Here is a 27,957-nt window from a genome sequence, read left to right on the forward strand (position 1 = left end):
TTGTTTCGAATGTAGTTTTTATTAGCTTTCCGTCATCAATCCTGCATTCAGATATCCAGATACACCTAGCAGTTTTGTTCTAACTGGAAACTGTCTTGGCTAGATCTTTGGATTTCAGACCAAGCCCGTCATTAATCCAGTAAGAGAAACACCGAAGGAATATCTGGAACCAACAGTAGTACTAAACAGCTGCTATAATGGAACATTGTGTTTGCTATCTAGGAACAAGTTAGAGATATAGTTAAGAGTTTCCACCCAGACTTTGTAGCTTTTTCGTAAGTAAGAAAGGGCCATCTATATCTCTAGTTATGCTCTGAAGGTTGTGGTTGGATCTTCTCAACAGCTTCAAGGACAGCATCAAGGCTTACTTTGTCTCCAAATTCCTTCTCACGATGCTCCAGGAGAATGCCCTAAAATAAAAGGGAAAATGTGGGTCAGGTACACGCTTCCTTTGTACAAAACTATGTTTGAGGCACTTAAACTTCTGCAAATCCTCTAAGCTCCCTATTTCTGTGCAAGTGAAGTACCGTTGGATTTGGTCAGCGTAAGCTCTTCCCCCACACGGGTGCAAAATTGAGAAAATCCCTAATTGAGAAGATCCATTTCTGGAACAGGACCAGGGTGGTGGTGGTGTCCTGCCCCCCTTCCCCAATAAATCCTGGTGACGCCCATGCCTCATTTACCACATCCCTTACTTAATCCTGCCATGTCCTCAAAAAATAAGAAATGCAATACCACACCTGACCACCACCACCCCCCACCCCCCGGTTAGGATTTCAGTATTTTGCATTTTGTTACCTTTGTAAGACTAACTTTTTCGCTCCCTGGCCTTTTGGGAACGGAGTCAGCTGCAAGAATCAAGGCCTGGGCTTTCAGCAAGATGAATACCTCTTTGCATCCTTCCCAGATCAGGAAACCAAAATAGCGGGGCCCTCCTCTGTGAAGGATGCTGAATGTTCAATGGAGTTCTGCCTCAATGCAGGAGACCAGACAAGAGAGAGCAGTGGTCTCCAAGACCCTTCTAGAGGTTGAAAACTGCAGAACATGGAACTACAGGATGGATGAAAACAGCTTTGTATTCGCTCATTCACACACACACACACACACACACACACACACACACACACACACGTACCTGCTTCCCAGGACCAATTACGAAAACTCCTCCCAGGACAAAGCCTTCTCCTTCCAAGTTCCCAGTATAGCCATGCTTCCAAGCGTTGAAGAAATGCCTCCAGACGCTGCAGCGAAACATGCCCAAAAGGGTCATCTTTCTTTTCTTAGGCCCATAGAAACGTTTCTGTAGAAAGGGATTAGAAAAAGTGAGTCAAAACAGAGAGAGTGTGTGTTCTTCCTAGAGAAACACAACGCTTCCTGATCCAGAGCAAAACAAAAGGTAAACAAGGTTTAGATTACCACCCGATAGGACTTTGTGTACATTCTCATTCTGCAGGAGTGCAGGGAAAGTAGGCTGCTTGCATGCTATATACATTTAAAGCACATCGCTCCCTACAAAGAATCCTGGGAGCTGTCGTTTAAGAGTGCTGGAGATTGTACCTCTGAGGGGTAAACTACAGTTCCCAGCATTCTTTGGGGGCAAGGTACTTTATATGTACGGTGTGTGCATAGCCACAGAGCGTGGTAAAAAGGTAAAGGTAAAGGACCCCTGACAGTTAAGTCCAGTCGTGAACGACTCGGGGGTTGCGGCGCTCATCTCGCTTTACTGGCAGAGGGAGCCGACGTTTGACCGCAGACAGTTTTTCCGGGACATGTGGCCAGCATGACTAAGCCGCTTCTGGCGAAACTAGAGCAGCGCACGGAAACTCTGTTTACCTTCCCGCCAGAGCGATACCTATTTATCTACTTGCATTTTGACATGCTTTCAAACTGCTAGATAGGCAGGAGCCGGGACCGAGCAACGGGAGCTCACGCTGTCGCTGGGATTCCAACTGCCAACCTTCCAACCGGCAAGCCCTAGGCTCAGTGGTTTACACCACAGCGCCACCCGCGTCCCTACAGAGCGTGGTACTGGGCGCAAAAACTAAGCTTCCTCAGAATCTTGGCTCTCATGCCAAAATAAGCTTCTAGCCCTTTAGCTACAAATATATGCTTGAAATGCTTTAGCTGAGATTCCTGCGTTGCAGAGGATTGGACTAGATGACCCTTGGGCCTGTTCCAGCTCTGATTCTTTGAAAGTACTTGGGTGATGGCTGCTGCAATTTCAGGAGCCGGAAGAGTCATTGTGCAAGGTCTCTAATGGCTGTGGGGAGCAGGGCTGGCCCAAGACATTTTGGCACCTGAGGCAAGCCACAAAATGGCGCCTCCCTACCACTATGGGAGAATGGGTGAGCGGGGATCTACATCAGGAACAAGATGGGAATAAAGATGTACATCAGGGACAAGGGTGAGAGGAGACCAGCAGCGCCTCCTACTGGCCAAGAGGCCATTGTAGAGGCAGCACTGGGGTGAGGCTGCCAAGGAAGTGGCAAATCCACTGCAAAAGCAGCAGGCAATGCATTCCTTGGAGGCAGGATCAGCTCCCTCTGTGGATCCTGCTGCCTGAGGCGATCATCTCACCTTGTCTCATGGGTGGGCCAGCCCTGGGGCGAGGGCTCTGAATGATTTAGAGAAGTTGCTGAAACCAGGTTCTCTAAATCATTGAGTAGAATTTGGGTTTCCTAGCTGTGGAATTGTATTGTTTTTAGCACCCCCTCCTAAGTAAAGAGTTGCTCCCCCTCTCTACCTTTTCATTCATTTCTTTCTCGCCTGCCTCCCCCCTTCCCCTCTCATCTGCATCCCGATCCATATGCTGTTTGCAGCGCAGCCTCACCATTAAAAAAAGGATCTGCTTCTATTCTGCCCCCGAACATTTTTAAAACAGCTTACTCCCCCCTTGGTTTACCATTCGTAAACATAGTCAAATGCCATCACAGTATCTGTTCTTACTGGTGAACCACACGCAACTGATTTGTTACCAACTTTCTTTTTATTTCTGGCATCTGCTAAAAGATGGGGTGCCTAATAAGACACACAGCCCAATTATGTGGGGAATAAATAGATGTCCTAATCTTTCCATTTATCTATGCATGCTAATGGGGAAATCATGCAAAGACAGGCCAGTGCTTCAGAGCTAACCTGTTTTCTGCCTATGTCCATTTATGATATATAAATAGAAAAGCAAAAGCCAATTAGCCTCTTAAGTAGCAGCTTTTGCTAAGATAATCTTCACGCCACCGACTTCCCCCCAGACCCCCTAGTTGCAAGAGAAGAGGCATAGCCACATCTCTTATCACAGTGACGCTGCTGGAGGGATCTGTGTGCTCTGAAATTTTAGTAAGTGGGATCATGGACCAACATGAGCAGCTTGTTGGTCAAAAACCTATGTGGGAGTGTATTCTCACTGTGTGCCCCTGCAAAGAAGACAGCAAGAGAGGCATGCCTTTGTAGGTCATTGGGGAGCCATCACCCAAGCTATGGGCCATTTTTTTTAAAAAGCCCAAATCACTATGCAATGCAAATGGTATTCAGAATGCAAATGTGCATTACAAAAAGTCTTGTGGTTCACATTGGCAAATGACCACACCTTCAGCCAAGCAGCACAGGAGGGGCTCAATGGTGAATTGTGGAGTTTTCCCACACATATCTTTGAGCCACCTGGGAACCTTTTGCCAATAAAGGACCGTACAGTGGTACCTCGGGTTAAGTACTTAATTCGTTCCGGAGGTCCGTTCTTAACCTGAAACTGTTCTTAATCTAAAGCACCACTTTAGCTTATGGGGCCTCCTGCTGCTGCCGCGCCGCCGCAGCACAATTTCTGTTCTCATTCTGAGGCAAAGTTCTTAACCCGAGGTACTATTTCTGAGTTAGCAGAATCTATGTAATCCGAGGTACCACTGTATAAGCTTTTTGGCCAGTGCAAACTTAACGACTGCTTCACAAACCAGTTTAAGCAAGAATAGCCTTAAGCCTTGCACCTGAAAACACATCAAGACAGAGTGGCTCAAAACTTCTAACATAATCTATGAGACAGATGAACAACCCAAGTACAAGTCACTGATTGCATCTACCTGTGCATCCAGAAATATCTCCCCCTTGAAATACGGCTGAAATTGCTCCACCTCGGTCCCAATGTTCTCCTTCACAACAGCATACAGGGGAATGCCCAGCTGGTCAAGCTGGGGCTTCAGAGAGGACAGCTGAGCAGCTTCCTTACGAATGAGAGAAGAGATAAGTTATGTGGCTGCAGCCTACAAGCCATCCCTATGTAGGGACAACCATCTCACTGCTCTTATCAAACATGCCCTGAAATGAAGCCTGTGGGAAATGTATGTTAAGATGGCATCACAGACTGATATATTGGCAGGGGATTTTAGAAGTGCTAATGCTCTGTGGCCTATCTAAGGAATAGGCAGAGCCTGCTGCATGGTGGCGTTGCAACTGTGGACCTCCTAGCAGAACGCCACTGGATTCTTTCCTTTCCATCTTTAGACAGCTAGAACACTTTTAACTGTGTTCTGCGACCGCTTTTCACATTTTAATTCCATCATTTGTTGCAGATTTTAGGACTGTCACCTTCTTTCAATTTCTTGTGGTATTGCGATTTAGGTGGCTGGACATAGTTCGATTATGCAACCTAAAAATATTTAAAATAAGTAACAGTGCAATCCTAACCATTGGTGAATTCAATGGGGCTTCTTCCTAGATGAGTGGGTTAGGATTGCAGGATTAATTAAAAGAACATTTTAATTAATACCTTGTTTAAAATTGTTGTCTCTCTCTCTCTGTGTGTGTGTATATGCTTTATTAGTGTTATCATCTTATTATTGTAATAATCTAGTTAACATAACTGGGAGGAAAATCAGGCTTTCCTTGTGTAAATCTAAAGCCAAGCAAAAAGCAAAGGTCAAAACACATGTTGTAACCTAAGGAAACCTAAGCTCAAAATTAATGGTAAGTTTAGCCGCTGAAGGATCTCTCCACCGCATCGCCACACTGCCAGGCGTCCAACACAGAACAATAGGAGGAAGGTAGACATAGGAAGAGGACTTGAGTATGAAAGAGAAAACGCAAACAGGACTGGACCTGTAATATTCCTACCGCAGCTCATCTGAATGGAAGATTTGGAAAAGGAGATTGACCAAAAAAAAATTTAAAAAATCAAGAAGCAAATATGATAACTCAGTTGGTATAGCATGAGACTCTTAATCTCTGGGTTGTGAGTTCAAGCCCCACTTGGGCAAGAGATTCCTGCACTGCAGGGGGTTGGACTAGATGTCCCTCGTGTTCCCTTCCAGCTCTATGATTCTGTGAAACTCTTTAACATAGTACCAAAAAATTGGCAACATGGAAAACATACTAGACCCTTATCTCTGTATCCATGCAGCCCATAAGCGTCTTGAAATAGCAAGGTTAAACCCCATCATTTGCTCTTTAGAAAGAAACCACAAGGAAAACACGCTACCTCTCTGCACAAAAATCATCCAGGCCGCCGCACTGCCATGATGACGGCACCATGCTTCCTCCACAGTTCCTCTGCTTTGAATGCTCTTGGCTCTGCTGAGGGACAAACAATAGCATATGTCATTATGGTCCTTGTTGCCTCTTGTTCACTTCAGCAGCCGTGTGAGATGGACTATCTTCTCAGCTTTTTTCAATACAGTGGTACCCCGCAAGACGAACGCCTCGCAAGACGGAAAACCCGCTAGACGAAAGGGTTTTCCGTTTTGGAGGCGCTTCGCAAAACGAATTTCCCTATGGGCTTGCTTCGCAAGACGAAAGCCCATGGGGAAATCTCCGGGGACCTCTTTTAAATGCTGGCGGTGGGGAGCAAAGCCTTTCCCCCCCCTCCGGCCTTCAGAAGAGGTCCAGGAAGGCTGGCGGGGGCCGAAAGGCTTTGCTCCCCACCGCCAGCATTTTAAAAGCAGTCCGGGATAGCAGGGAAGCGCTTCCCGCTATCCCGGACGGCTTTTGAAGGCAGGAGAGGTCCGCGAAGCCTGGGCGCGCTGATCTCAGCGCGCGCAGGCTTCGGCATGCCGGCAACTCACCGCAAGCAGCGGCAGCGCTGCCGCTGCTTGCGGAGAGGTCCGCGAAGCCTGGGCGCGCTGATCTCAGCGCGCGCAGGCTTCGGCATGCCGGCAACACTGGCGGGGGGCAAAAGTCTTTGTCCCCCCTGCCTGCCTTCCCAGGGGCTTTTAAATCGCTCCGGACAGCGGAGAAGTCCTCCGCTGTCCGGGGCGATTTTAAAATGCCGCCCGCCAGCATTTTAAGATCGCCCCGGACAGCGGAGAAGCCCTCCGCTGTCCCGGGGTTTTTTAAAATGCTGGGGGTGGGAAGAAAAGCCCTTGTTTCCCCCCCCCCCCCAGCCTTCAGAAGAGGTCGTGGGACAGACTGTCCCCGGACCTGGTCTGAAGTCGGTTTCCCTAGGAACGCATTAATTGATTTTCAATGCATTCCTATGGGAAACCGTGCATCGCAAGACGAAAAACTCGCAAGAAGAAAAAACTTGCGGAACGAATTAATTTCGTCTTGCGAGGCACCACTGTATTATTTATGGGGCTTTTGGAGACCACTTGAATTTCAAGTGTTAAGCTGAATGATATAGTCGAAGCCACCATGCCACGGGCTCACAAACTGTGCGTGGCAAGTACAGCCTGACTGAGTTGGGCTTGGGCCTTTCAGTGAACACATTTTCTTTCAGAAACAGGGGAGCAAGTGGGATCTGTAACCAAGTGTTGCAGAGTGAAGCGCTTCCGTTTAGGATTCCAAATATTCTGTCCCGCACTCCTGCCACTCGTTTTCCCAAGACAGTCAGCATTCTATTCGGTCCTCCCTGGGTGGTTTCTGCAGTTCCCAGAGGGCTCCCCCCACCCCACAAAAAATATTTTTTCAAATAAGCCCATTAATTATGTCTCACTTGTGAACATGTGGTGCCATTTTAACCATATAAGCCAGTGGTTTCAAACCAGTGTGCCGTGTCACCCTGGGGTGCCTTGAATGATGGTCAGGGGTGCTGCAGGCAACACTGGCCTCTGTCCCTCTTTCCTTCCCTCCCTCCTCTGATACCCTCTGGCATCTCTGCCTCCCAAAGGCTTGCACGGCTGTTTGTTGCAGCAGCCCTGGCTAGAAGCTCCATAGAGAAATGCTGTCCAGGGACAGCAGCAGCAGCAGCTGCCCAGAGGATTCCCAAGGAGATGGGAGAGGAGAGGGGGCTGAGGGAACACTCCACAAGGGAGGGTGTTCGAAAATGGGCGGGAGGCTGCCAGCTCTGCAGGCACAGGGTGACACAGCTGGGCTCGTCAGCCTTGCAGGGGTGCCACAGAAAGAATGTAGTTGGTTAAGGGAGCCATAGACTCAGAAAGGTCGAAAACCTCTGATATAAGCAGTTCAGTGCCTGCTGGAAACAAAGGGAAATGTGGTAAAATCTATGCCACATATTAGAAGGCTGCAGTTCCGATTCCACAAAGGCAGAAATGCCGCTCATGGGTCTTTTTCCCATGGCTGGAAATCAAGGTTCTTTCCCGCAACAGGCTTTCCAAAGTATTCACCGACTGCTTTTTCAGAACACTGGGTTCTCAGCCCACAGAGGACCCTGCCACACATAAGCCTTACCTCCTCCCAGAGTCTTCAGATCTGCCGACCCGAGAAAATCCAAGGAAGCCTTTTCTGCTTTAGTCAGAAACAAGTCTGTATTGGCAAGGATTATCCCTGTCACAGCAGCCCCAATGGCTCCGAGGCCAATGGTCCACATCGCCATGGAGAAGTAGCCCAGGTCAAGCTCCGAACACATGTCTGAAAAACAAAGAAACAAAGAAAAAGGTATCCATTACTCCACTAGCTGACAAGGTTTCAAGACAAAACAACCCTACAAAACCAATTTCACCTAGAGACCCGATGGGATTATTTTGTTTACAAGGTACTGGCTTGATGTTCAAAGAGTTCCCAACTTGGACCATTATGAATTCTCCATGAAACCATCACTGAGAGATACAGAATTGAGAGACACTGAGAGACACAGAATTGAATGGCATGTCGGTAGGAGAAGGTTGGGGGGGGGCGGTCTGGTTTGTCCATCGATTAGCCAAGAACCCCCAAGTGTAAACTGCAGACTGCTTTTTCTACTGAAACAGGGGAGTCAGCAAGCAATCTTGCTTTTCAGTAGGCAGTGGTTGCCACTTTCAAAGAGTAAAATTCTAATCCTTACGGGCTCCAAGGATACTTCAAAGGGTGTGGGCAATGTCCGCTGGAATCTCGGAAGGGAGGCAGAAGAAGATATCCACTAATTGACGGCGTGCCTTACATAGCTCATGCTCGCCACTGTCTGTGATAAGCTAGCTTTTGCAACCTGTCATGCTATAGGCCCTTAATTTGGACTGCCTGAACGCCAACTTAAGTGCCCCCCCCCCTTTTTAAAAACCAAATATAAGGCCATACATTCACCCCTGCATTCTGGATTTTTAGATTCCATACCATTTAAGTGGATCTCCTTTAGCTATATAACTCCTTGTGAGGGATGTGCTCTAAAAGGGAGCCGATAAATACATTCCCTTTTCTATTATTTTTGCAGGGTTTCTCCAAGAAGAGGGATTCTCAAGGGTCTCAGAGGGAGCAGCTGGGGAAAATGGAAGATTCTGAGCTATAGAATCAGAGACTTGGAAGGGACCTTGAGGATCATCTAGTCCAACATGCAGCTGGCCCATATGGGAATCGAACCTGCAACCCTGGCGTTATAAGCACCACACTCTAACCAACTGAGCTATCCAGTTCCTGGGCAACGTTTTTTTTTTTCTTATTTAAAATATTTCTGGGTCACTTTGTTCATGGCACAATGAAAGGCACATTTTTTTATTTAAGAAACCCCACACAGGATCTACAGGCTTTTTCTTTGTTTTACAAAAAATTATATACCACTTGATTGTAACAAAACCTTTAAAGCAGTTTACAAGACTTTTTAAAAATTATCAATCAAAACAGTTTTTAAAAGCAAATACTGTAGTGAAAACTTTTCAAAAGCAAGTAAAACCAGAGGTAATCTAAAAAGAGATTAAAATATGTCAACATCTATATATCTGGGATAGGCTTGCCTAAACAAAAATGTTTTATTTGCTTAGTTCACACAAGCGCATTGCACCATGGAAGGGCGAACCATGTGCATAATAAAAAGGCTAGCTGCACACTGATCTTTCCTCAGTCACAGTGATATCATCAGTGCCATGTTGGGAAAACATTTGTGCAATAAATACGGATTCATTACTCACACATTGCATGCAACCAGGAATGTGCCAATCTACGTTCCCTCTAACCCAGAACACAGTTTCAAAGAGACAGAACAGAGTCAGAATCTCCCCCACATCCGACCTTGGAGGCTGCCGAGATCTTATTTGTACAATATTCCAAACAAGCCATCGCAGCATATGGCAAACAGCATGTTTTGAAGCAGGGATTCTACTTGGACTTAGCCACTGTGAACTCCAAATCTGTTAGTTATGTGGGCATATGGCTGGAGACACTACGATTTTGTTTAAAGAATGAAAAGGGGCAAGGTGGTAGGGCTCACTCGTAAGTTGGAATGGCAGATGCAAAGGAGAGAAGACTGCAATATTTTTTAAGGGGACATTTGATACACGATATAAGCAAATCCATTCCCATCATATAGGACTGCAGCACTCTGGAACAGAACAAGAGGGATGGGACGTGCCAATTCTAGTGTTTTAATTTGTGTGGCATGGACCTGAAGTCCCCCAAGGAAAGAACTGTAAGGAAAGCAAAAAAATACCAAGTTGACCACATTGGTTCCCAGTGCGATCGAACAATATTTATTTTATTTCATAAAATGTACACACCACTCGAGTGTAAGTGCAGGGGACCCTTGAAGCAGTTTAGGTTTAGAAAGAAGATAAAACAATAAAATTATCACTAAAAAAAATTATCACCATTATTTAAAACATTCAGAAGGTTAGAAACGCAATGGAATAGACTAAAGCAAATTAAAACTCATACAATAACACAATGATTGGGACATTGGTAGACATCAAAGCAGGTCAAGACGTGAAACATGGGTCAGCAACTGACAACCTCTGAATCAAAACAGGCCATTTAAGACTTTTCAGTTGGCCCCTTACTAACCGAACCACAGATGGAGATAGAAGAAAAAGTGGTACTTTGCTGGCAAGCCACCTGTGGGGGGGATGATGGTGGTAGAGAAGAGGTTTGTCCCACGGCCCACCATTTCCCTCTGTACCTGCACCTCTGCCCCACCAGGATGGGGGGGACGACTGAGAGCAGATAATAGGGTTTCTGTGGGATTCAACATATTTAAAGAGCATTGTCTTGGATTATACAAATCGCTGTTCAATCCCAGAGTTTTCTTTGAAGACTTTAATCCTAGCAACCAGAACAGATATTCCCGACAGCATTTCAAGTTAACCGGTTGTTTTTTGTTTTCTTCCCTAAAAAAATAAATAAATCATAGTAATCTATTCATCCCACACCAGTGAGTATCAGCGGTGGTGATGGGGTGAGAGGGTAGGAGACCAATACCCAGATGTCATATATCTGCGTATTTACTACTGTTCTGACAGGAGTATTGATTCTAACTTAACTGCTATTATTAAACACCACCAGCCAATGCTGTGGACAAAGGAGGAGGATTTAAGTGGCTTAACCACTGTAAGATCTGTAGCTCGGATTGGCGCTTGGAAAACATTTCACAATGTAGGATTTAAGAGCTTGTGCCTGGAGCCAGTTCCTGGAAACCTGTTAAAAGGATGTTGAGAAGCAGATCTGAGACAGACCTCAGCCAGGTGGCTATGAAGAAAAACCCCTAGCCAAGGAGTAGATGGTAGTGCCCTCCTGCTGTTGTGGAGTACAACTCCTGCAAATCCCAACCAGCATGACCAATGGTTAGGGACAGTGTTCGAAACTCCCACTGTTCTGGGCGCATTTTGCGGCAGGGAATTTCATTAGCGTGAGCAGTTTCTGAGCTCTGGGCACAGTGCTGCGCCTAAGATTTCAGATTGAAACTGCAGTGTGGAAGGAAAGGAGGGTCTTTTTCTGTCTCCCCACTTCTAGCTGCTCTCTGAAGACTGGAGAAGAGACCCTGTTAAGAATATTAGGGGGGTGGGCAGGGAAAGGACCAGACCATGTGAAAACTGAGCATAACATTTTAGCTGCGGTTCGTTCATTTTCAGCTTTGTATTCTTCTAATAAAAAAGGGGGGCTAGACATTCCATTGTTGCGCCCATAACCTAGGTTTAAGTTGCCATTTAGCTCCTAGCTTTCCTATCTCAGTTTCTAACACTGGTTAAGGATGATGGGAATTGTAGTCCAACAACAACTATGTCAGCTGATGCAGAGTTTAGTCAGAGCAGTCAGCTGAATAAACCATCTGACCCTGTATAATATGGCAGCCACACAGTAAATCTGTGATTGGGTGGCACACACTGTAAATAAGATAGCATTCTTATTATTTAAAAATCTGTCCCATTCCCAAATTTTAGTGCAATTGCATCCATGTTTGCTTCAACTAGAGTTAACTTTTAAACCTGTCCCACTTTTAAGGGCCAAACTAGACAAGATGGCAGAAGTCCTGTAATTGCATCTCCCACTTTAAAACGTTTAAAAAGCAAACCATGGAAATGCCCTGATTCAGAGTCAGCTTGAAGATGTCGCCTTGGGGTGTGGGGATTAAGCCTTCCCACCTCCAATGCCATTTCTCTTATCCAACCCCCGCCCCTCAAGTTTGTGGGGCATAGCATGCAGGTAGTCAAAGAACTTCAAACAAGAATATAGGGTTAGGGACCACCCAATCTGAACTGCTACATCAACATAAAGCAGCTTTTGTGTTCGCCCTATTCCCTTGATTTTAATCCATTTTAGCTGTTTCACAATTGTATTTTTACATTGTTGTAACCCACCTCAGGGTGAAAGATGGGTAAGAAATCACAGAATTGTAGATTTGGAAGGCTCATCTACTCTAAGCCCCCCTGCAATGTAGTGATTGTAGGGCTCGAACCCACAGCCCTGAGGTTAAAAGTCTCATACTCTCCCAACTGAGTTTGTTTCTTTGTAAAAACTTCTCATGAATAAGTAAACATGAGTGAAGTAAACAAAAGGGCACGAGCAGCTCGAACAACCACACAAATACCACACAACCATAAACCTATAATCCAAGTGCCCTCAGGACGCTGCTGAACTACAACTCCCAGCACCACTGGCCCCTGCAGTATATACAATCATTGTGTTTTTTATCATGTTGATGCCTTTTGGACTCTTCATACCACAGATACACAATTTTTCATCCTGCGTGGCCACCACGTTCATTACAGCATGACTGAAACCAATGCCCTACTAAGCCTGCAACAAAACACACACACAATGGGTGGATGTGAGAGGTTTGAAACACAACAGAACCATCTACTCCTCCTTGCAGAGAATGCACAAAGCATGAAGCAATGCAGATCTGAATGCAGATATTATATCTGTTTGGACTCTGAAAATGTGCAAGGGTTAAGAAATGAACGCACTTACCAGTGCCCGCAACAGTTAGTAAGCCGGCAGGTACGCACAGACTTGACACCCGGGCGAAAGCCAAGAGCCAAGAGCCATCTAGGCTGGCAGAAGGGCAGATACGATGTGAAAAGGCTCCTGCCGGCAAGATGCTTTTGACTCACCCTCCTCAGTAGTGTGGGCAGGACCAGGCGCGCTGCCAGCCTGAGAAACCTTGGCGTCAGCCTGAGCACATCACTCCAGAAGCCATTACACAAGACAGATCATGTCGAAATCTAGGGCTGGCTCATGACAAAGTCTTGTGCCAGGGATACGATTCCTTGCAAGTTGTTTGGAAGAAGTGGTCTCGATCGTGTGATCCTGGTGTGGCAAAGAAAAATGCCACACAAATTACAATAAGCCCACAGAAATTACTTGGCAGTGGAAACCGCTACTAGCCTGGCCTGACCGCGTGCAGTTCATTTAGACATTTGTGGCTTGAAAGGAGAATTAAGAAGGCACTTTCGCGGAGCTTCTCTGCCTCACTGCCCAGAACTGATTCTTAGGCAACCTAAGAACCAACCCTATTTACTGATTTGCAGGTTTTGTTTGGCAAATTGGGGCGAGTGAGCTCAAGCCGGCTTAAAGGTGCAGGGTCACCCCAAGCCGTGTGAAAAATTTAAGTACAAAATCTAACACAGTCATATTAATAAAAGCAATGAAACGGATTCAAGAGAGGGCTTATCCAGCCTGCCACTTTCCCCGAAGAAAACCCAATCTTTAGCTCTGAATTGGAACAAACAGCAGTTGGATTTTCCAGAGGGAAGCGGTGGGGCAAAACTGCTTGAACCCGTGCTTAGAAAGCATGGGGCATGCGGGAAACGACTCAGCTTTCTAGGCCCAGGGCAAGCAGAAGGGTAGATGAGCCCAGAGTATTGAGATCATAGAATTGTAGAGTTGGAAGGGACCACAAGGATCATCTAGTCCCAACCCCCTGTGATGCAGGGATCTTTTACCCAACATGGGTCTCGAACCCATGAAACTGAGATCAAGAATCTCATGGTCTACCAACTGAGACAACTCCCAGGAACCAGTCAGCCAACAGATCCTTAAATGTCAGTTGAATTACCTAAAAATTAGTATATGAACACTTTGAGAGGGAAGAGAAGTGAATTTCCCTCGGAAAAGTACCTCAGTCATTACAGCCAGTGCCAGAAAGTCCCTTTTCTCCTCTCCCACACCAGTTACCAGTGTATTGTACAAACAGTTCACAGATACGTCATAAGAGAACTTGTGCCTATTGCAGGAAATGCTGGCAGAAGTTGACAACTCTTATTGCTGAATTTCAGCAAGGTACTTCTTACTTTGTTCATCGTAATGCCCATCTGTCAAGGTGCTTCCCAGCCGAAGGAATGCATACAGCAGATAGTTAAGTAATTTATTGTCAAAAAATTAACACTCACGGTTTGCTTCTACAGCTCTGGGTAGCTACGCGCAGCAATCTAGCGGCTAGGCAGCTATTCCCATCTCTGCGCTTTATGGAGCAGTTGCAGCAACAAGGGACCACTCCCCCTCCACCAGTTGATGCACCTTCCCCCAGTAGCCAGAGACTATGCCTATGTGTGGAAACTGCCTCTGCCCCTCTCTTTTCAATCCCTTCTTGGTTTTGGAGACAGTTGTGCAGGAGAGGTTTGGTAAGCACCTGACCCTTCACTTGCCTGACCTGCCTCTTAGTCCCCTTCTTCCAACCCATCCTTCAGCTCTGAATCTTTCCCTGCTTCTTCTTCTTCTTTTTTTTTAAAAACAAACTTTATTCAAAACATCGAAGTATTACATTAAAATGCATTAAAAGACGGAGCTTGTAAAATATGTACCGGATAGCAAGGAAGGAGTTGGGATGCTAATCTGGAAAAGGATTTCTTTCATGTCTATTTTTGGTATTTTTCAAGCAGCATTTGCAAACATCTTAGACCATAGGATGGAGTAAGACTCCTGGGCAGCTTGTTTGGTTGCTACTTTAATGCTACAGGTTCTCATCGTAAATCTTTGCCCTGAAACCAATTCTCCTTGGCAGTCTGGCTCTTTTGTTCCGAAACCTGACTTAAAGAGAAAATCTGAGAGTCCGAAGCACTTCCATCAACATTCTGCATTTGTCCAGGATTTGTAGCTGAATAATTCCCCATTGCAGACCAGGGAGTGTAAGTGCTTGATGCCATGAAGAAGTTACTAGATGATGGTGGAGGCTGCCTCACCATCTCTGCACTGTAATATGGAACTGGGCAGTTGCTCGCCTGGGAAGTCTCGTAAAGCCCAGTTCCACAAAAAGCAGCTTGCTGGTAATAAGCAGGGTTCAATTCCAGGGAGCTCTGCTGTTGCGGGGCACACTCTCCTGGTTGCGTGTTGTTGAGAGGTGGATCTTCCCCTGCTTCTGATTCTTGCCTCTTGGCTGATGGAGGTCCCTACCACTGCCCCCCTCTCCCGAGTCAGACTCCAGCCAATCTTTCCCCTCGGTGCACACACATCAGAGACCTGTCAGTCCCTGACACAATTGTGGTGAGGGGTAAAGATCTATGCCATAGCACTCAGTGCGCATCCGCAGAGCACTAAAAAGCCTTATGAAGCTACTTGCTTCCCTGTTTTCAAATACTTCACACAACTCCCACCTTCACGGACCCACTGGCCGTACGGGCTGGACCTGATAGGAGCAACAGTGTAGTCCACACTTTTCCCGTCCCTGCCTGCTCATCGGGTATTCTGCCAAAACAGTATTTCTGAAATACTGAGATCAACCTTGTGCAACAACACCCACTGAAGAGATACCAGGTCAGTATCGCCACCTTGGAAATGTTTACGCTGTATCTTTCTATATGCGACGGCGGCAGCAAGAGTTTTGATCGCAGCAAAATGGAAAAGTAATGAAATCCCCTCTATACAAGATTGGATCCAAAAACTGACAGAATATGCCGAATTAGATGGTTTATCAGAAAAGATAAAGAATAAATCAAAACAGGAATTTGTTTCTAAATGGGAGGTTTTTAAAGAATATCTGAAAAATAAATATAGTAGTTTAAATTCTGTTGCAGCATTCGAGGAACTTCAGTAATAGTTGCTAGGTAGATAGAAGAAATTAGATTTATTGAGAATAAGTTTAATTATGAAAATGTGTATTGGCAATAAGTAATACGAATCTGAAATATGGAATAGACGGGAAGTTGGGTCTTTAGTGTTAAGCCAATAGATGTTGTAATGTTTGCCAAGAAAATTATGTGTTCATGGTTATGTTTGTAATTTGTGTGTAATTGTGTATTTGTGTTTTTTGTGTGTGTTTTAGTTATCGTATAAATAAAGAGCTTTTATATTTAAAAAAAAAAAAGGAAATGTTTACGCTGGCTGACAAAAGCATTTTGTCCATATCTGATCAATCACTATCTCAAATCAGCTTGCTTACTGAGCACACTTCCTTCTACCTTCTCTCCTGTGAGCTGAGAGTTCTGAAATATATTGTGGGATAGCCCTCTTAAGAGCCACACTCGATGGGAGAGTCTCTCCCCTCCTACCCTGGCGCCCATTTAAAAAAAACAAAAACAATGCAGACTTGGAAGATTAATCAGAAGAAGAGCAGAGGTGGGCTGCTTACCCTTCCCTCCCACCTTTCATAAGCTGTGTTTCTCCCTGTGGGGGGAAATGCAGGCTATCCAAATCTTTTCCTTCAAGGGAAACAGCTATGGGGAGTGATTTTTAGCAGGAAGCTGCCTACCTTATAGTGTCAGACCGCTGACCTATCTTATTAAGTATTGTTATGAATCTGCAAGTGCAAGACACCCTGGACTCAAGTAGTGTTAGAATTTAATTAAGGTTGGGATGCAAGATCCCACGTGTATTAAAGAATCCTCTGTAATCAGCATGTGTGAGGTGTTAACGAACCTAGGTATCCTAAATTGTATCTCAGACACTCCCTTTAATCCTAGGCAGGCAGGTGTAAAAAGCTATTTCCTCAGAGGTAATAATACCCTGGGTGTGGATCGGAGCATCAAAGAACAATGTGTAAAAATGCAGATGAGTGGGGCTCCTCTTTCTGTGTTACAAAAGACCAAGGCTTAGATTAGCATGGGTAGAAAAAGAGGGGTTTTACCATTTCTGGGGAAAGGCAAGCTGCAAAACAAGGATGATGCTACCTTTGGAAGAACCTGGTGCCGCTGCCGCTACTGCTACTACTACTACTACCACCATTACCAACAACAACAACAATAGTATTTATACCCTTCCCCATCTAGACACACACACACACACACAGTGGTACCTTGGTTCTCGAACGTAGTCCATTCCAGAAGTCCGTTCGACTTCCAAAACATTCAAAAACCAAGGCACGGCTTTCCAATTGGTGCAGACGCCCCGGAAACAATAGCCGACAGTTGCATCGGACGCTCGGCTTCCAAAAAACGTTCAAAAACTGGAACACTTACTTCCTGATTTTGGTGTTTGGGAGCCGAAATGTTCAAGTACCAAAGCATTTGAGAACCAAGATTCCTCCCTCCCTCTCTCTCTCTCTGTGTATGCATACACACACATAGATATGAGCATCACTTCCCAAGTTTATAAATATATATATAAAAAACACACAACTTGAGCTACACAAACACAACCTAAGCTACACAAACACACACACACAATATATCATAAAGATGCCCCGGTCTCCACTGTGTCCCATTCCCAAAAGGAAACACAGAACCTGGGTGAGTGCATGAGTCTAGCGCACTACTTGGTGGAGATTGGGGTGGCATAGTATTACCTACTATGTTGACCAGCAGTAGTTCTCTAAGATTTCAGGCAGAAATCGAACCTGGGACTTTCTGCACTCAAAGCAGATGTTCTACCACCGAGCGACAACCCTTCCCTTTAAGGAGAGAGAGAGAGAGAGAGAGAGAGAGAGAGAGAGAGAGAAAGTATAGCGGGGTGGGGTGGGGGACGGACGTTAAGTAGCCCCTCCCTGTCATCACTCCCAGCTGGGGAAAACTAGCCTTCTCCTTAAGCTATTTCCCCATGAAATGCTCAGATCCAGCAAATGCTGCCCCACACAACATATCTGAATGTGTAGTCCAGCTCTCCACTGTGGGATGTGGCAAGTGATCGTGACAGGTTTCGCTGAGATAAAGAACAGAGGCAAAAATAGAACGCTCTCTCCTCAGCTGCAACTTGCTTTCCTCGTTCGAAGTTCCTGCAGGGTCTGTGTCTCCAGAAAATGTGATCCGGCAAGAAAAAGCCATAGCAAGTTTAACCTGTCTAAGCAAGGTCCTTAAATTTCAAGGATGAACACAGCATTTAAAGCAACAGCTTTAGCTGTGGCATAGGGGCGGGAATTTTATCGGGCACATCTTTTTAACACTTCGCACAACACAAACTTTCCTGCTGAAGTTCTCCGTTCTAAACAATTACCAGAACCCTGTTGCCTCTGGCAGTGTTTATGTCAGCACATGGGGGGGAGGGGATATGTGCATGGGCACAGGCACAGAAGAATATAGGCAAACCCACCCCACAATTCTGAAATCTATACAGTGGTTACATGGTGAAGGAATTCAGGAAACGGCCAATGGCCCATCTTAGTCCAGTATCCTGTTCTTGCAGTAGCCAACCAGATACCTGTGGGAACTTCCAATGCCCACATTTTCTAGGTGTGCTATGCTGATCTAGAGTTGATTAATGGTAGTTTCAACTGAGCTGAAAGCCGGGAATATTGCAGTAATTATGCAATCCCTTTATAGTGCATGACAATGTGGTCACCACTCATTTTCATGCATTAAATACCTAGGTTTCTGTTCCTGTACTCAACTCAGATAGCATCTGTTTGCTTAATAAAAACAACTGTGTCCCAGTTTTAGGGATGTTTATCCTCAAGAGATAGCTCAGTCAGTAGAGCAAGAGACTCTTAATCTCAGGGTCATGGGTTTGAGCCCCACATTGGGAGAAGGATTCCTGCATTTCAGGGGGTTGGACTAGATGACCCTTGTGGTCCTTTCCAACTTTACAGTTCTATGTTTGGACTGTCATCACAAGTGAGGAGGGCCTATCTTAAAAGCCCTATCGGACGCAGGTGGCGCTGTGGTCTAAACCACTGAGCCTAGGGCTTGCTGATCGGAAGGTCGACGGTTCAAATCCCCGCGACGGGGTCAGCTGCTCGGTCCCATCTCCTGCCAACCTAGCAGTTCGAAAGCATGTCAAAGTGCAAGTAGATAAATAGGCATCGCTCCAGCGGGAAGGTAAATGGTGTTTCCGTGCGCTGCTCTGGTTTCGCCAGAAGCGGCTTAGTCATGCTGGCCACATGACCTGGAAAAACTGTCTGAGGACAAACGTTGGCTCCCTTGGCCAGTAAAGTGAGATGAGCGCTGCAACCCCAGAGTCGTTTGTGACTGGACTTAACGGTCAGGGGTCCTTTACCTTTACATGGCTAGAGATGTAAAATGTCCATAAATTTGGAAGCTGGGGGTGGGGTGGGGTGGCTTCCCCTCCCCCAGGGTTTCCAGGAGAGGAAAATAAAAATATATGCAATACTTTCTTATCAAACCTAAACTTATTTCACTGTTTTTACAACATATAAGGCATCATTATTAATACACAGAATGGTACTATGTTGCATTTTTATGAAATTTGACAGCAATTCCATGCATGTTTACTCGCAAGCAAGACGTACTTGGTTTAGTGGACTTTGCTCCCAGATAAATGCATGCCTTAGTTCTGTTCAAGCAAAATTGTGAATATACCCAATGCTAGAGAAAGATCCTCTAACTGCTGCACTCCATGCTACCAAAGGGCATGCTATCTTGTTTCTTCCTGTTTCTCAGATGGCAAAATGTCAGAGTTGAAAAGGAAAGCACCATCAACCAGAGGAAGGCAGAAGCAACAATTCACAAGCATGCTTCTCTCACGACAATGGTAGAACCCAGATGCAGAAATGCATCTTGCATTTGGGTGTCCACACTATTCACAGGCATAAGTCCTATAGAGTTTTATATGAAAGACAATCTGTATACTACACAATCTGGGTGTGTAAAACCCTGTACTAAAAAGCATTTAAGTCATTCTAACAAAGCAAGTATTTCATAGGTGATCCCCCTTCTCCCCCAAAGTTTCCAAACGAGTAGTCTTGTGGATCAGGTTAAGAATGGTTAAGAAACAGGAAAGGGAGACTAGGAATTAATGCCTCATTCCCCCATTAGAGGTGTGCAGAAAGTGGCGTCCTTTGAGGATCAGTGTTTGGACTTTTAAACTTGTGTATGAGTTACGGTACTTAGTTTCAGGGATGAACAGTGGGGTAGCCAAGTTTGCTGAGGATGTTATATTGTTGAAATATACTCGGAGTCGAGAGTAGATTTCATGCTCTTTATTCAGCTCATAGTGGTGAGGAAGAATGAAAGTTTCCCCAAAGTATCTGCTTTATATACATTATTTACACAATGGGCTGCACGTGATTGGCTAATTCCGGAATTCTTCTGTAGGCCAACCAGGTTGTGGATTCACTTCCATCTGGAGCTGGATTGGGTGGCTCCTGCAGACCAATCATACTGCTGCATTGTTCTAGTACCAATCAGACTGCTGCATTCTGAATCCTATTGTTCTAGGACCAATCAGACTGCTGCATTTTGGATCCTATTGTTCTAGGACCAATCAGACTGCTGCATTTTGGATCCTATTCAACTCAGTACATAACAATTGTTAAAACAAAAAGGGTTTCCAAGAGCTCCAAAACTTTCTGATCAATCTGGGCGAGTGAGCAGTAAAAATGGCAGATGGAATTCAATGTAAACAAGTGTAAAGCGATGCCCATTAAGGCGGGGGGGGGGGGGAATCACCAAGGGTCCCTCAGTATCACTCACACTCTTTTGCTAAACCACTCCCCAAGGTTGCTGGAAGAGTGTGATGTGATAATCTCTGAACTCCTTGGGAGACAAACCGCTTTCACAGATTGCTCTCTTGGACCAGTCACTAATCAGATCTGCACCTCTTTTGCTTCCACAGCGGTACAGTGGTGGGGTGTATGGGATGTTAGAGAAGGGGGTATTACCTCTGGTGAGGGACACGTCATGCTCTTTCTGCAGTAGTTTGTCTACCTTGGTCCACATCCTACATCCAATTCTCACCTGTGGGCCCTAGAAGCAGTCTGCATGTAACAGTGGCCGCACCCTGGGAATGGCTTCGACCGGCTGGCAAAATGAGGGGAGGGTGGTCGGTGGGTCTTAAACCCTCAGTGAGTTAGAGACTTCCTCTGCATGCCGAGACAAGCTCTGGCAGATTGAATGGATGAGACTATTTCTGCACATGTTGTAGAGGGAAGCGAGGGGCAGATGGGACTCGTCCACCTGGGAAGGCAGCCTATCTAGAAGGAAAACTCTGATCCTAAACCTCCACTGCCTTGCGGGACATCTTTGGGAGAAGAGAAGGCTAAGGAGTAAACCCTACATCAGGCATGTCCCAAGTCCATTTTGGGGGCCTAATCTGGCCCACGGGTTGGTTTAATCCAGCCCCTGTGGCAGTTTATTTCCTGGGATAAAATCCTTTTAAAAAAAACCTCAACAATTTCAATCCTAAAAGAAGCTCAACAACGTCAATCCAAAAAAAAAGGTCAAAACTTTGGCTGGCCCTTTGGTTGGCCCCCACGGCCATTCACTTCATCACAGCTGGCCCTCTTTGAAAAACATTTAGACACCCCTGCCCTACATAAATCTGGAGTGGAGTCCCTAAAGACAGTTGGATAGCACTTTGTACGCCTCCTTCTGGCAACTCCTGCAGCCAAGCTGGTGCCAAACGTATTGCTCTGCTTTCCTTTGGACCATATCTGTGTGGCCAAGAGGGGGTCTTGTCGTCTGGGCAGCCTAGGAACTCAATACACACTGCCTAGGCTTGCGCCCAGGGAGGTCGGTTCCATGTTCCTAATGCAGCGGTTTGACTTCACTCCCGGAGGCGCACTCTTTTGACTCTTCAGACAAGACAGATGCCAACAAGGGTAGAGGGGTGGGTGTTCCCAGACCATTCACTGCACCCAATAGATGTGGATTACTCAGTAAGAGAGAATGCAGATGTAAGCTCTTTCACTCCTTTTGCCTTTGATCAGCCTTGCCCAGAACAATTAAGCAGCTCTTTTAATCATTAATATCTCATTTCTCTTGGATGAGTCAGTCCCGATCGCTATACATTCAAAGGCCACTCCATTCAGCTCAGTCCGTTGCCCCCACATTCCCCGCAGCAACGTCTATGAACTGCGAAGCCAGGAGCAGATCTGGCAAACCCCTGACGATCAAAGGGCAAATCCAAAGGCACTTTTGTGCACACTCACCATTTGGCAGCAAAACAATCCACTTCGGGAGCCCCACCAATGCAGTGGCATTTAAATGTTATATTTATAGCTTTCTAAAGAGAAGCCCTGCCTGGTTTGCAAATCAACCTGGAGCTATAAGGAGGGGCAGAGCATACAGAAGACCTTGGGTCTCTAATTAGAGGAACCAAGGCAGCTGGACTGGGAAAGGCTTTTACCTGGGGTCTTGAAGAGCAGATGCCAGGCAGCATCACTGAATACAATGGACGCTCGGGTTGTGAATGTGATCCGTGTGGGAGGCACATTCGCAACCCGCAGCGCCACGTCTGCACATGCGCGGGTTGCGATTCGGCGCTTCTGCGCAAAGCACGATTTAGCGCTTCTGCGCAAGCGCGAGTACCAAAACCTGGAAGTAACCCGTTCCGGTACTTCCGGGTTTGGCGCAGTGCGCAACCTGAAAACAGGGCAACCTGAAGCGTCTGTAACCCGAGGTATGACTGTATATGAATCTGTAATGTGATTGGGTATAAGGCGCGGGGGGGGGGATATTTGAACTGGCCTGTGGCCTGGATGCTTATCTCCTCTGCCTCACAAACCATGGGCCATGTTTAACAGATGGGCAGGGCCATGGGAGAGACCTCTAGTGCTTAATAATAATAATAATAATAATAATAATAATAATAATAATAATAATAGAGAGTTTGGATTTGATATCCCGCTTTATCACTACCCGAAGGAGTCTCAAAGCGGCTAACATTCTCCTTTCCCTTCCTCCCCCACAACAAACACTCTGTGAGGTGAGTGGGGCTGAGAGACTTCAAAGAAGTGTGACTAGCCCAAAGTCACCCAGCAGCTGCATGTGGAGAAGTGGGGAATCGAACCCGGTTCACCAGATTACGAATCAACGCTCTTAACCACTACACCACACTGGCTCTCTAATAATAATAATAATAATAATAATACCATCCTTCATCCAAAGATCACGGGGTGGTTTACAGCATAACGCTACCAAATGAAAGCACAAAATACCTATCATAATAAGAACAAAACCAAAAACCCCTTCCCACAAAGCTCACTAGTGAAGTACTGTGGACCTCATTTTTCAAAAACCAAGCCATGGACCCCCTACTTTTGAAAATTTGCCGTGTTAAATCAAGATGGCAGACCAAAACTTTCAAAACTGCACTTGTGGGATGTTCCCCACACTCATTTGACTTCCTGAGCAATGCCAAGCACTTACTGCTGGCATATATAATAAGAATAATATAATAATTTATTATTTGTACCCCACCCATCTGGCTGGGTTTCCCCAGCCACCCTGGGCAACTTCCCACAAAGATGAAAAATACATTAAAATGTCACACATTAATAACATATACCGTATTTTTCTCTCTATTACACGCAGATTTTTTCTCCTAAAAAGGAAGGGGAAATGTCTGTGCGTGTTATGGAGCGAATGTGGGGGGGGGGGGGGTCCCTGGAGCCGATTAGGGGAGCGCAGGAACAAAAATCAGCAAAAATCAATCGTGCGTTGTGTAGGAGAGGGAAACCTGAAAAGAGGAAGTGGTTGCTTTCCTGCATTCTGCCTCAGGGTCTTACTGCCCACCCTCCTCTGTTTCGTTGCTGTGTTTGCTCAAACGGAACAAAGAGCAGGCAAATCCCCTCCCCTCCAGGCAAGCAGAGGGGAAAGCAGAGGTCTTTCCTTCTAATTCCTCTCCGTGCTCCTCGCAGGCAGCCAGAAAACATGCAGGAGGAGAGAGAAAGCTGGCTTCGGTTTGTGGAAACTTTTGCCTTTCTTTCCTCCCTCCCGTAAAATCCCTTTCCTGCTTTCTTAGCCAGCTGCTTCTCTGCACACCGCTCTCTTGTCCCTTCTGTGTTTTTCCTTCACTCCCCACTTAAAATGTAGTTACAAAGCATGGATCCACATGGATCCTCATGATCTTTGCATTGGGCCACCCCAAATTCACCATCAGATCACATAGCAGCCTGCCCCCCTAAAATCACACACCCACTGTTGCCTGGGGCTGCAATGGTGCAAAAACGTGGTTAAAAAGCATGGATCCACATGGATCCTCAGGATCTTTGCATTGGGCCACCCCAAATTCACCATCAGATCACATAGCAGCCTGCCCCCCAAAAATCACACACCCACTGTTGCCTGGGGCTGCAATGGTGCAAAAATGTGGTTAAAAAGCATGGATGCACATGGATCCTCAGGATCTTTGCATTGAGCTACCCCAAATTCACCATCAGATCACATGTCTGTGGCCACAGCATGAAGCACAAAAATGATACATCCACTGTTTCATTCAGAATTTTTTTCCTTGTTTTCCTCCTCTAAAAACGATGTGCGTGTTATGGTCAGGTGCGTGTTATAGAGCGAAAAATACGGTGTATATATATATATATATATATATATATATATATATATATATATATACCCCCAATTCTGTGGATTTGGTTCTGAGGAAAAATATTACACAAATAGCAAACCAGTTTTCAGAAGCTTTCAGCTATGCCAGCAGGTCTTAAAGGTAAAGGTAAAGGTACCCCTGCCCGTACGGGCCAGTCTTGACAGACTCTGGGGTTGTGCGCCCATCTCACTTAAGAGGCCGGGGGCCAGCGCTGTCCGGAGACACTTCCGGGTCACGTGGCCAGCGTGACATCGCTGCTCTGGCTAGCCAGAGCCGCACACGGAAACGCCGTTTACCTTCCCGCTAGAAAGCGGTCCCTATTTATCTACTTGCACCCGGGGGTGCTTTCGAACTGCTAGGTTGCCAGCAGGTCTTAATCCCAGGTAAATAGATGGAGCCCAAAGATGCTATTCTCGATGTACAAGATACGAAGTTAATACTCACTTTAAAGTGAGGATTATTTCAAAACAAAGCACAAGTGTTTGATTAATGTAAAGGGTTATTTCTAAATACGCCATCTGTTACGCAAGGGGTTTGCATAGCCTCCCCACAGGATTCAGGTCACAAAAGATTTACTCGATTCCCTGCTCTGTTCCCCTTACGGTCAAAGCGAAATACATATCAACTCAAGCGAATGTGTGTTTAAAACCAGGGAGACAAGAGTAAATCAACACAGCTATCTAATCATTCCAGCTGCAATATCTGGCTTTTAAATAGGGCTGCCAACCTTTCGATCCACTACTGTAACAGTTTTAATACTGCCTTAATGTGCAGGCATCAGTGTGCTAATGTTTATCTTTGAGGTGGGGGAAGACACTTGACAATGTATGCACATCAAACTGCTTTGAAAGACAGGAGCGTAAGCCAGGCTAACTATTTTCTGGTCAGCTGGCAACCTGTTTCTTAAAATAGGCTGCTTCTTTACCATTTGAAAAAGGAAGCCTTTGTTGAACCTCACAAATCAAAGGTTGAAATGGTGCCTGAAATCCAAGCCACAAGTCCGATAAAATGGAATATTTGGATACACTCTGCTTAACTCCTCATAAGGAACATATTTATTTACATTCATTGAGAAATATTCAAGCGACAAATAAAACTGAAAAAGAAAGAAACAAACAAAAAACCCTAAACTATTTATACATTCTAGGCTACCCAGTGCAGAAATTACCTATAACAGTATACAGCATCTCCTCAGACTTTAAAGACAGTAATAATCTTTCAGAATATGTTTTTTTAAAAAAAAAAATCTGAAAGCCATGACCTTCATTTTCTCAAGAGTCAATACCTTCATTTTCTCAAGAGGCAAGAAAGCAAGATTTCACCTAAACATTTGGAGAAGCTTCTTTAGGTTCAGAAGTGGGACAGAGTTCATCAGGGTGCTTTGCTGGAGATCTTTAAGTGATGGCTGGATGGTCATGTTTTAGGGAAGCTTTTAGTTGCAAGATTCCCAGACTGGCAAGGGTCAGAGGGTCTATCTGCTCCCTTCCAGCTCTATAAAGTCTGTTGATTCTAGTACAACTTCCTGGAGCCAATATGGTAAATACTGCTCCTCTTACTTTGTAGTTAGAAATATAGAATCGCAAAGTTGGAAGGCACCCAATGGTCATCTAGTCCAACCCCCTGCAATGCAGGGATTTCAACACAGAGTCCCCCATCCAATTTGAAACCATATTGAACCCTGCTTAACTTTGCAAATATGCTAGCAGCTTTACTGCTGCACCATAAGCAAAGTGTCGTTTTTTTAGGACCCTACCTTTTTTATTTTTACGGTGGTAAGTTGCTTTTAATATAGTGCTTTACTGCTGTAACCCGCCCTGGGTTAAGGATGAAGGATCATCAATCATTCGATAATAATTTCAGCAGAACTTCCAAATTGGGGCACTTAACTTGGGGAGGGGGCAACAAGATTATCTCTAACTAGATTAACATATAATTACACTGCAACAAGATGGGGGGGCGGAGGCAATTATAAATGCTTTAAAGAGAGAGAGAGAAAAGTTGTGCCTTTAAAAGAGGCGATCCTTTCTTGGTAAATTTCCTGCACCCTCTCCCCTACTCTGGAGCACTCCCAGCGGCTTCATTCAGCCAGATGGGAAAAAACCCTCCAACTACAAGCCACTCGGCTTCCAGGCAGCCCTGGCTAGGCTTTTCCAAGGGACACCGCAGAGTGGATCCCGCTCGTCCCGCCCCCGACATGGAATATTATTTCTTCTCTGACTGCGCTTTTTCTAGCAACAACCAAGCGTAGAATTCCCCCTTTATTTTGGCTGCAGGGAATATTGTTCTTATTCCCGCCCTGCCTGCGTTTTTTTTTTTTTCCAAGGGTCAACTGAGAGTGGATTTCCCTCTTTTTATTTTTTTTGGCTGCTGGGAATATTGTTCTTATTCCCTGCCTGCCTGCGTTTTTTCCAAGGGACAACCGAGCGTGGATTTCCCTTGATCTGCAGCAGGGAATATTGCTGTTTTATTCCCTCCCACGGCCGGGCTAGTGCAGGGACCGAGGGATACTCACACCACAGCAGCTCCTGCAGAGAGATGCTCCTGCGGGCTCAGCGCCTCCCCTGCTGCAACTGCTGCCGCTGATCAGGCGCCTCCCCCGCTACCTGCAAGCGACGCCAAGGTCTTTGCTTTGTTGCAACCTTCGAGCCTGGGAGCGGGGGGGGGGGGCTCAACGCGCTCCCAGGCTGACTAATCAATCCCCCGCACGCTGATTGATGGCAGGGGAAAGAGGCGAGCTGGCTGCAGGCTTCCCCGCTCTGCTTATGCTGCGCCTAAGGCGAGAACGTGCCATTATCAGCTGCTGCTGGCCAGGCCATGGGCGCCAGTGAGGTTGCGGACTCTCCTTCCTAGATTTAGCTGGTTTAGCTGAGATTCTGTGTCCAGGGAGGCTGTCTACCATCTCCATCTAGTACGCAGGCTGATGTCGCAGGAACACCCCCCCCCCCAATCATTCAGTTTGTACAAACTTGACACACACACTACATACGCTACGCTTCTGTTATGTTGTTGTTGTTTAGTTGTTTAGCCGTGTACGACCCCATGGACCAGAGCACGCCAGGCACTCCTGTCTTCCACTGCCTCCCGCAGTTTGGGCAAACTCATGCTAGTAGCTTCGAGAACAGTATCCAACCATCTCGTCCTCTGTCATCCCCTTCTCCTTGTGCCCTCACTCTTTCCCAACACCAGGGTCTTTTCCAGGGAGTCTTCTCTTCTCATGAGGTGGCCAAAGTATTGGAGCCTCAGCTTCAGGATCTGTCCTTCCAGTGAGCACTCAGGGCTGATTTCCTTAAGAATGGAGAGGTTTGATCTTCTTTCAGTCCATGGGACTCTCAAGAGTCTCCTCCAGCACCATAATTCAAAAGCATCAATTCTTTGGCGATCAGCCTTCTTTATGGTCCAGCTCTCACTTCCATACATCACTACTGGGAAAACCATAGCTTTTACTATACGGACCTTTACTATACGCTTCTGTTACAAATTCATTGAAAATCAACCATACATTGGATCTGCACCGTTCCACTTTTATTTTACTCCATGAAGGAAGGACTACAAAATGGGGAAGGTTTGATACAAGGCAGCCGTAATCCCTTGAGCATACCAGCACATACACAGGAGTCCTGCCCAGTTGCTATACCAACCCTGATGGTCCTAGGCAGAAGACCATCAAGGTCACAAAGAACTTGCATATAGGAGTGGATTCAGCACGGACTGGAACAAAGGACAATGATCAGCTCTTCCCTCTGGGGGCAGGAAACT

The 27,957-nt window shown here is 45.8% G+C and overlaps 1 protein-coding gene across 4 annotated transcripts; it reads right to left on the minus strand.

Annotated features, from left to right (window-relative positions):
• Positions 1-26,872, minus strand: PRXL2A (peroxiredoxin like 2A). 4 transcript variants are annotated; one of them, XM_077930605.1, is made up of 7 exons: positions 26,714-26,860; positions 12,669-12,864; positions 7,609-7,788; positions 5,462-5,556; positions 4,068-4,208; positions 1,136-1,300; positions 1-410 (listed from the first exon to the last, which is right to left on the minus strand). In XM_077930605.1, the coding sequence occupies exons 3-7, from the start codon at positions 7,784-7,786 to the stop codon at positions 303-305; spliced, it is 687 nt and encodes a 228-aa protein (XP_077786731.1). In that variant the 5' UTR covers positions 7,787-7,788; positions 12,669-12,864; positions 26,714-26,860; the 3' UTR covers positions 1-302. The 4 variants fall into 4 exon arrangements, with proteins under 4 accessions (XP_077786731.1, XP_077786732.1, XP_077786730.1 ...); XM_077930606.1 differs by lacking the exon at positions 12,669-12,864 and having other exon boundaries at positions 5,462-5,553; positions 26,714-26,872; XM_077930604.1 differs by lacking the exon at positions 12,669-12,864 and having other exon boundaries at positions 26,714-26,871.
• Between the last annotated feature and the right edge of the window lie 1,085 nt (positions 26,873-27,957).

This window comes from Podarcis muralis, chromosome 6 (assembly GCF_964188315.1).
Source record: "Podarcis muralis chromosome 6, rPodMur119.hap1.1, whole genome shotgun sequence".
Classification (NCBI taxonomy): domain Eukaryota; kingdom Metazoa; phylum Chordata; class Lepidosauria; order Squamata; family Lacertidae; genus Podarcis; species Podarcis muralis.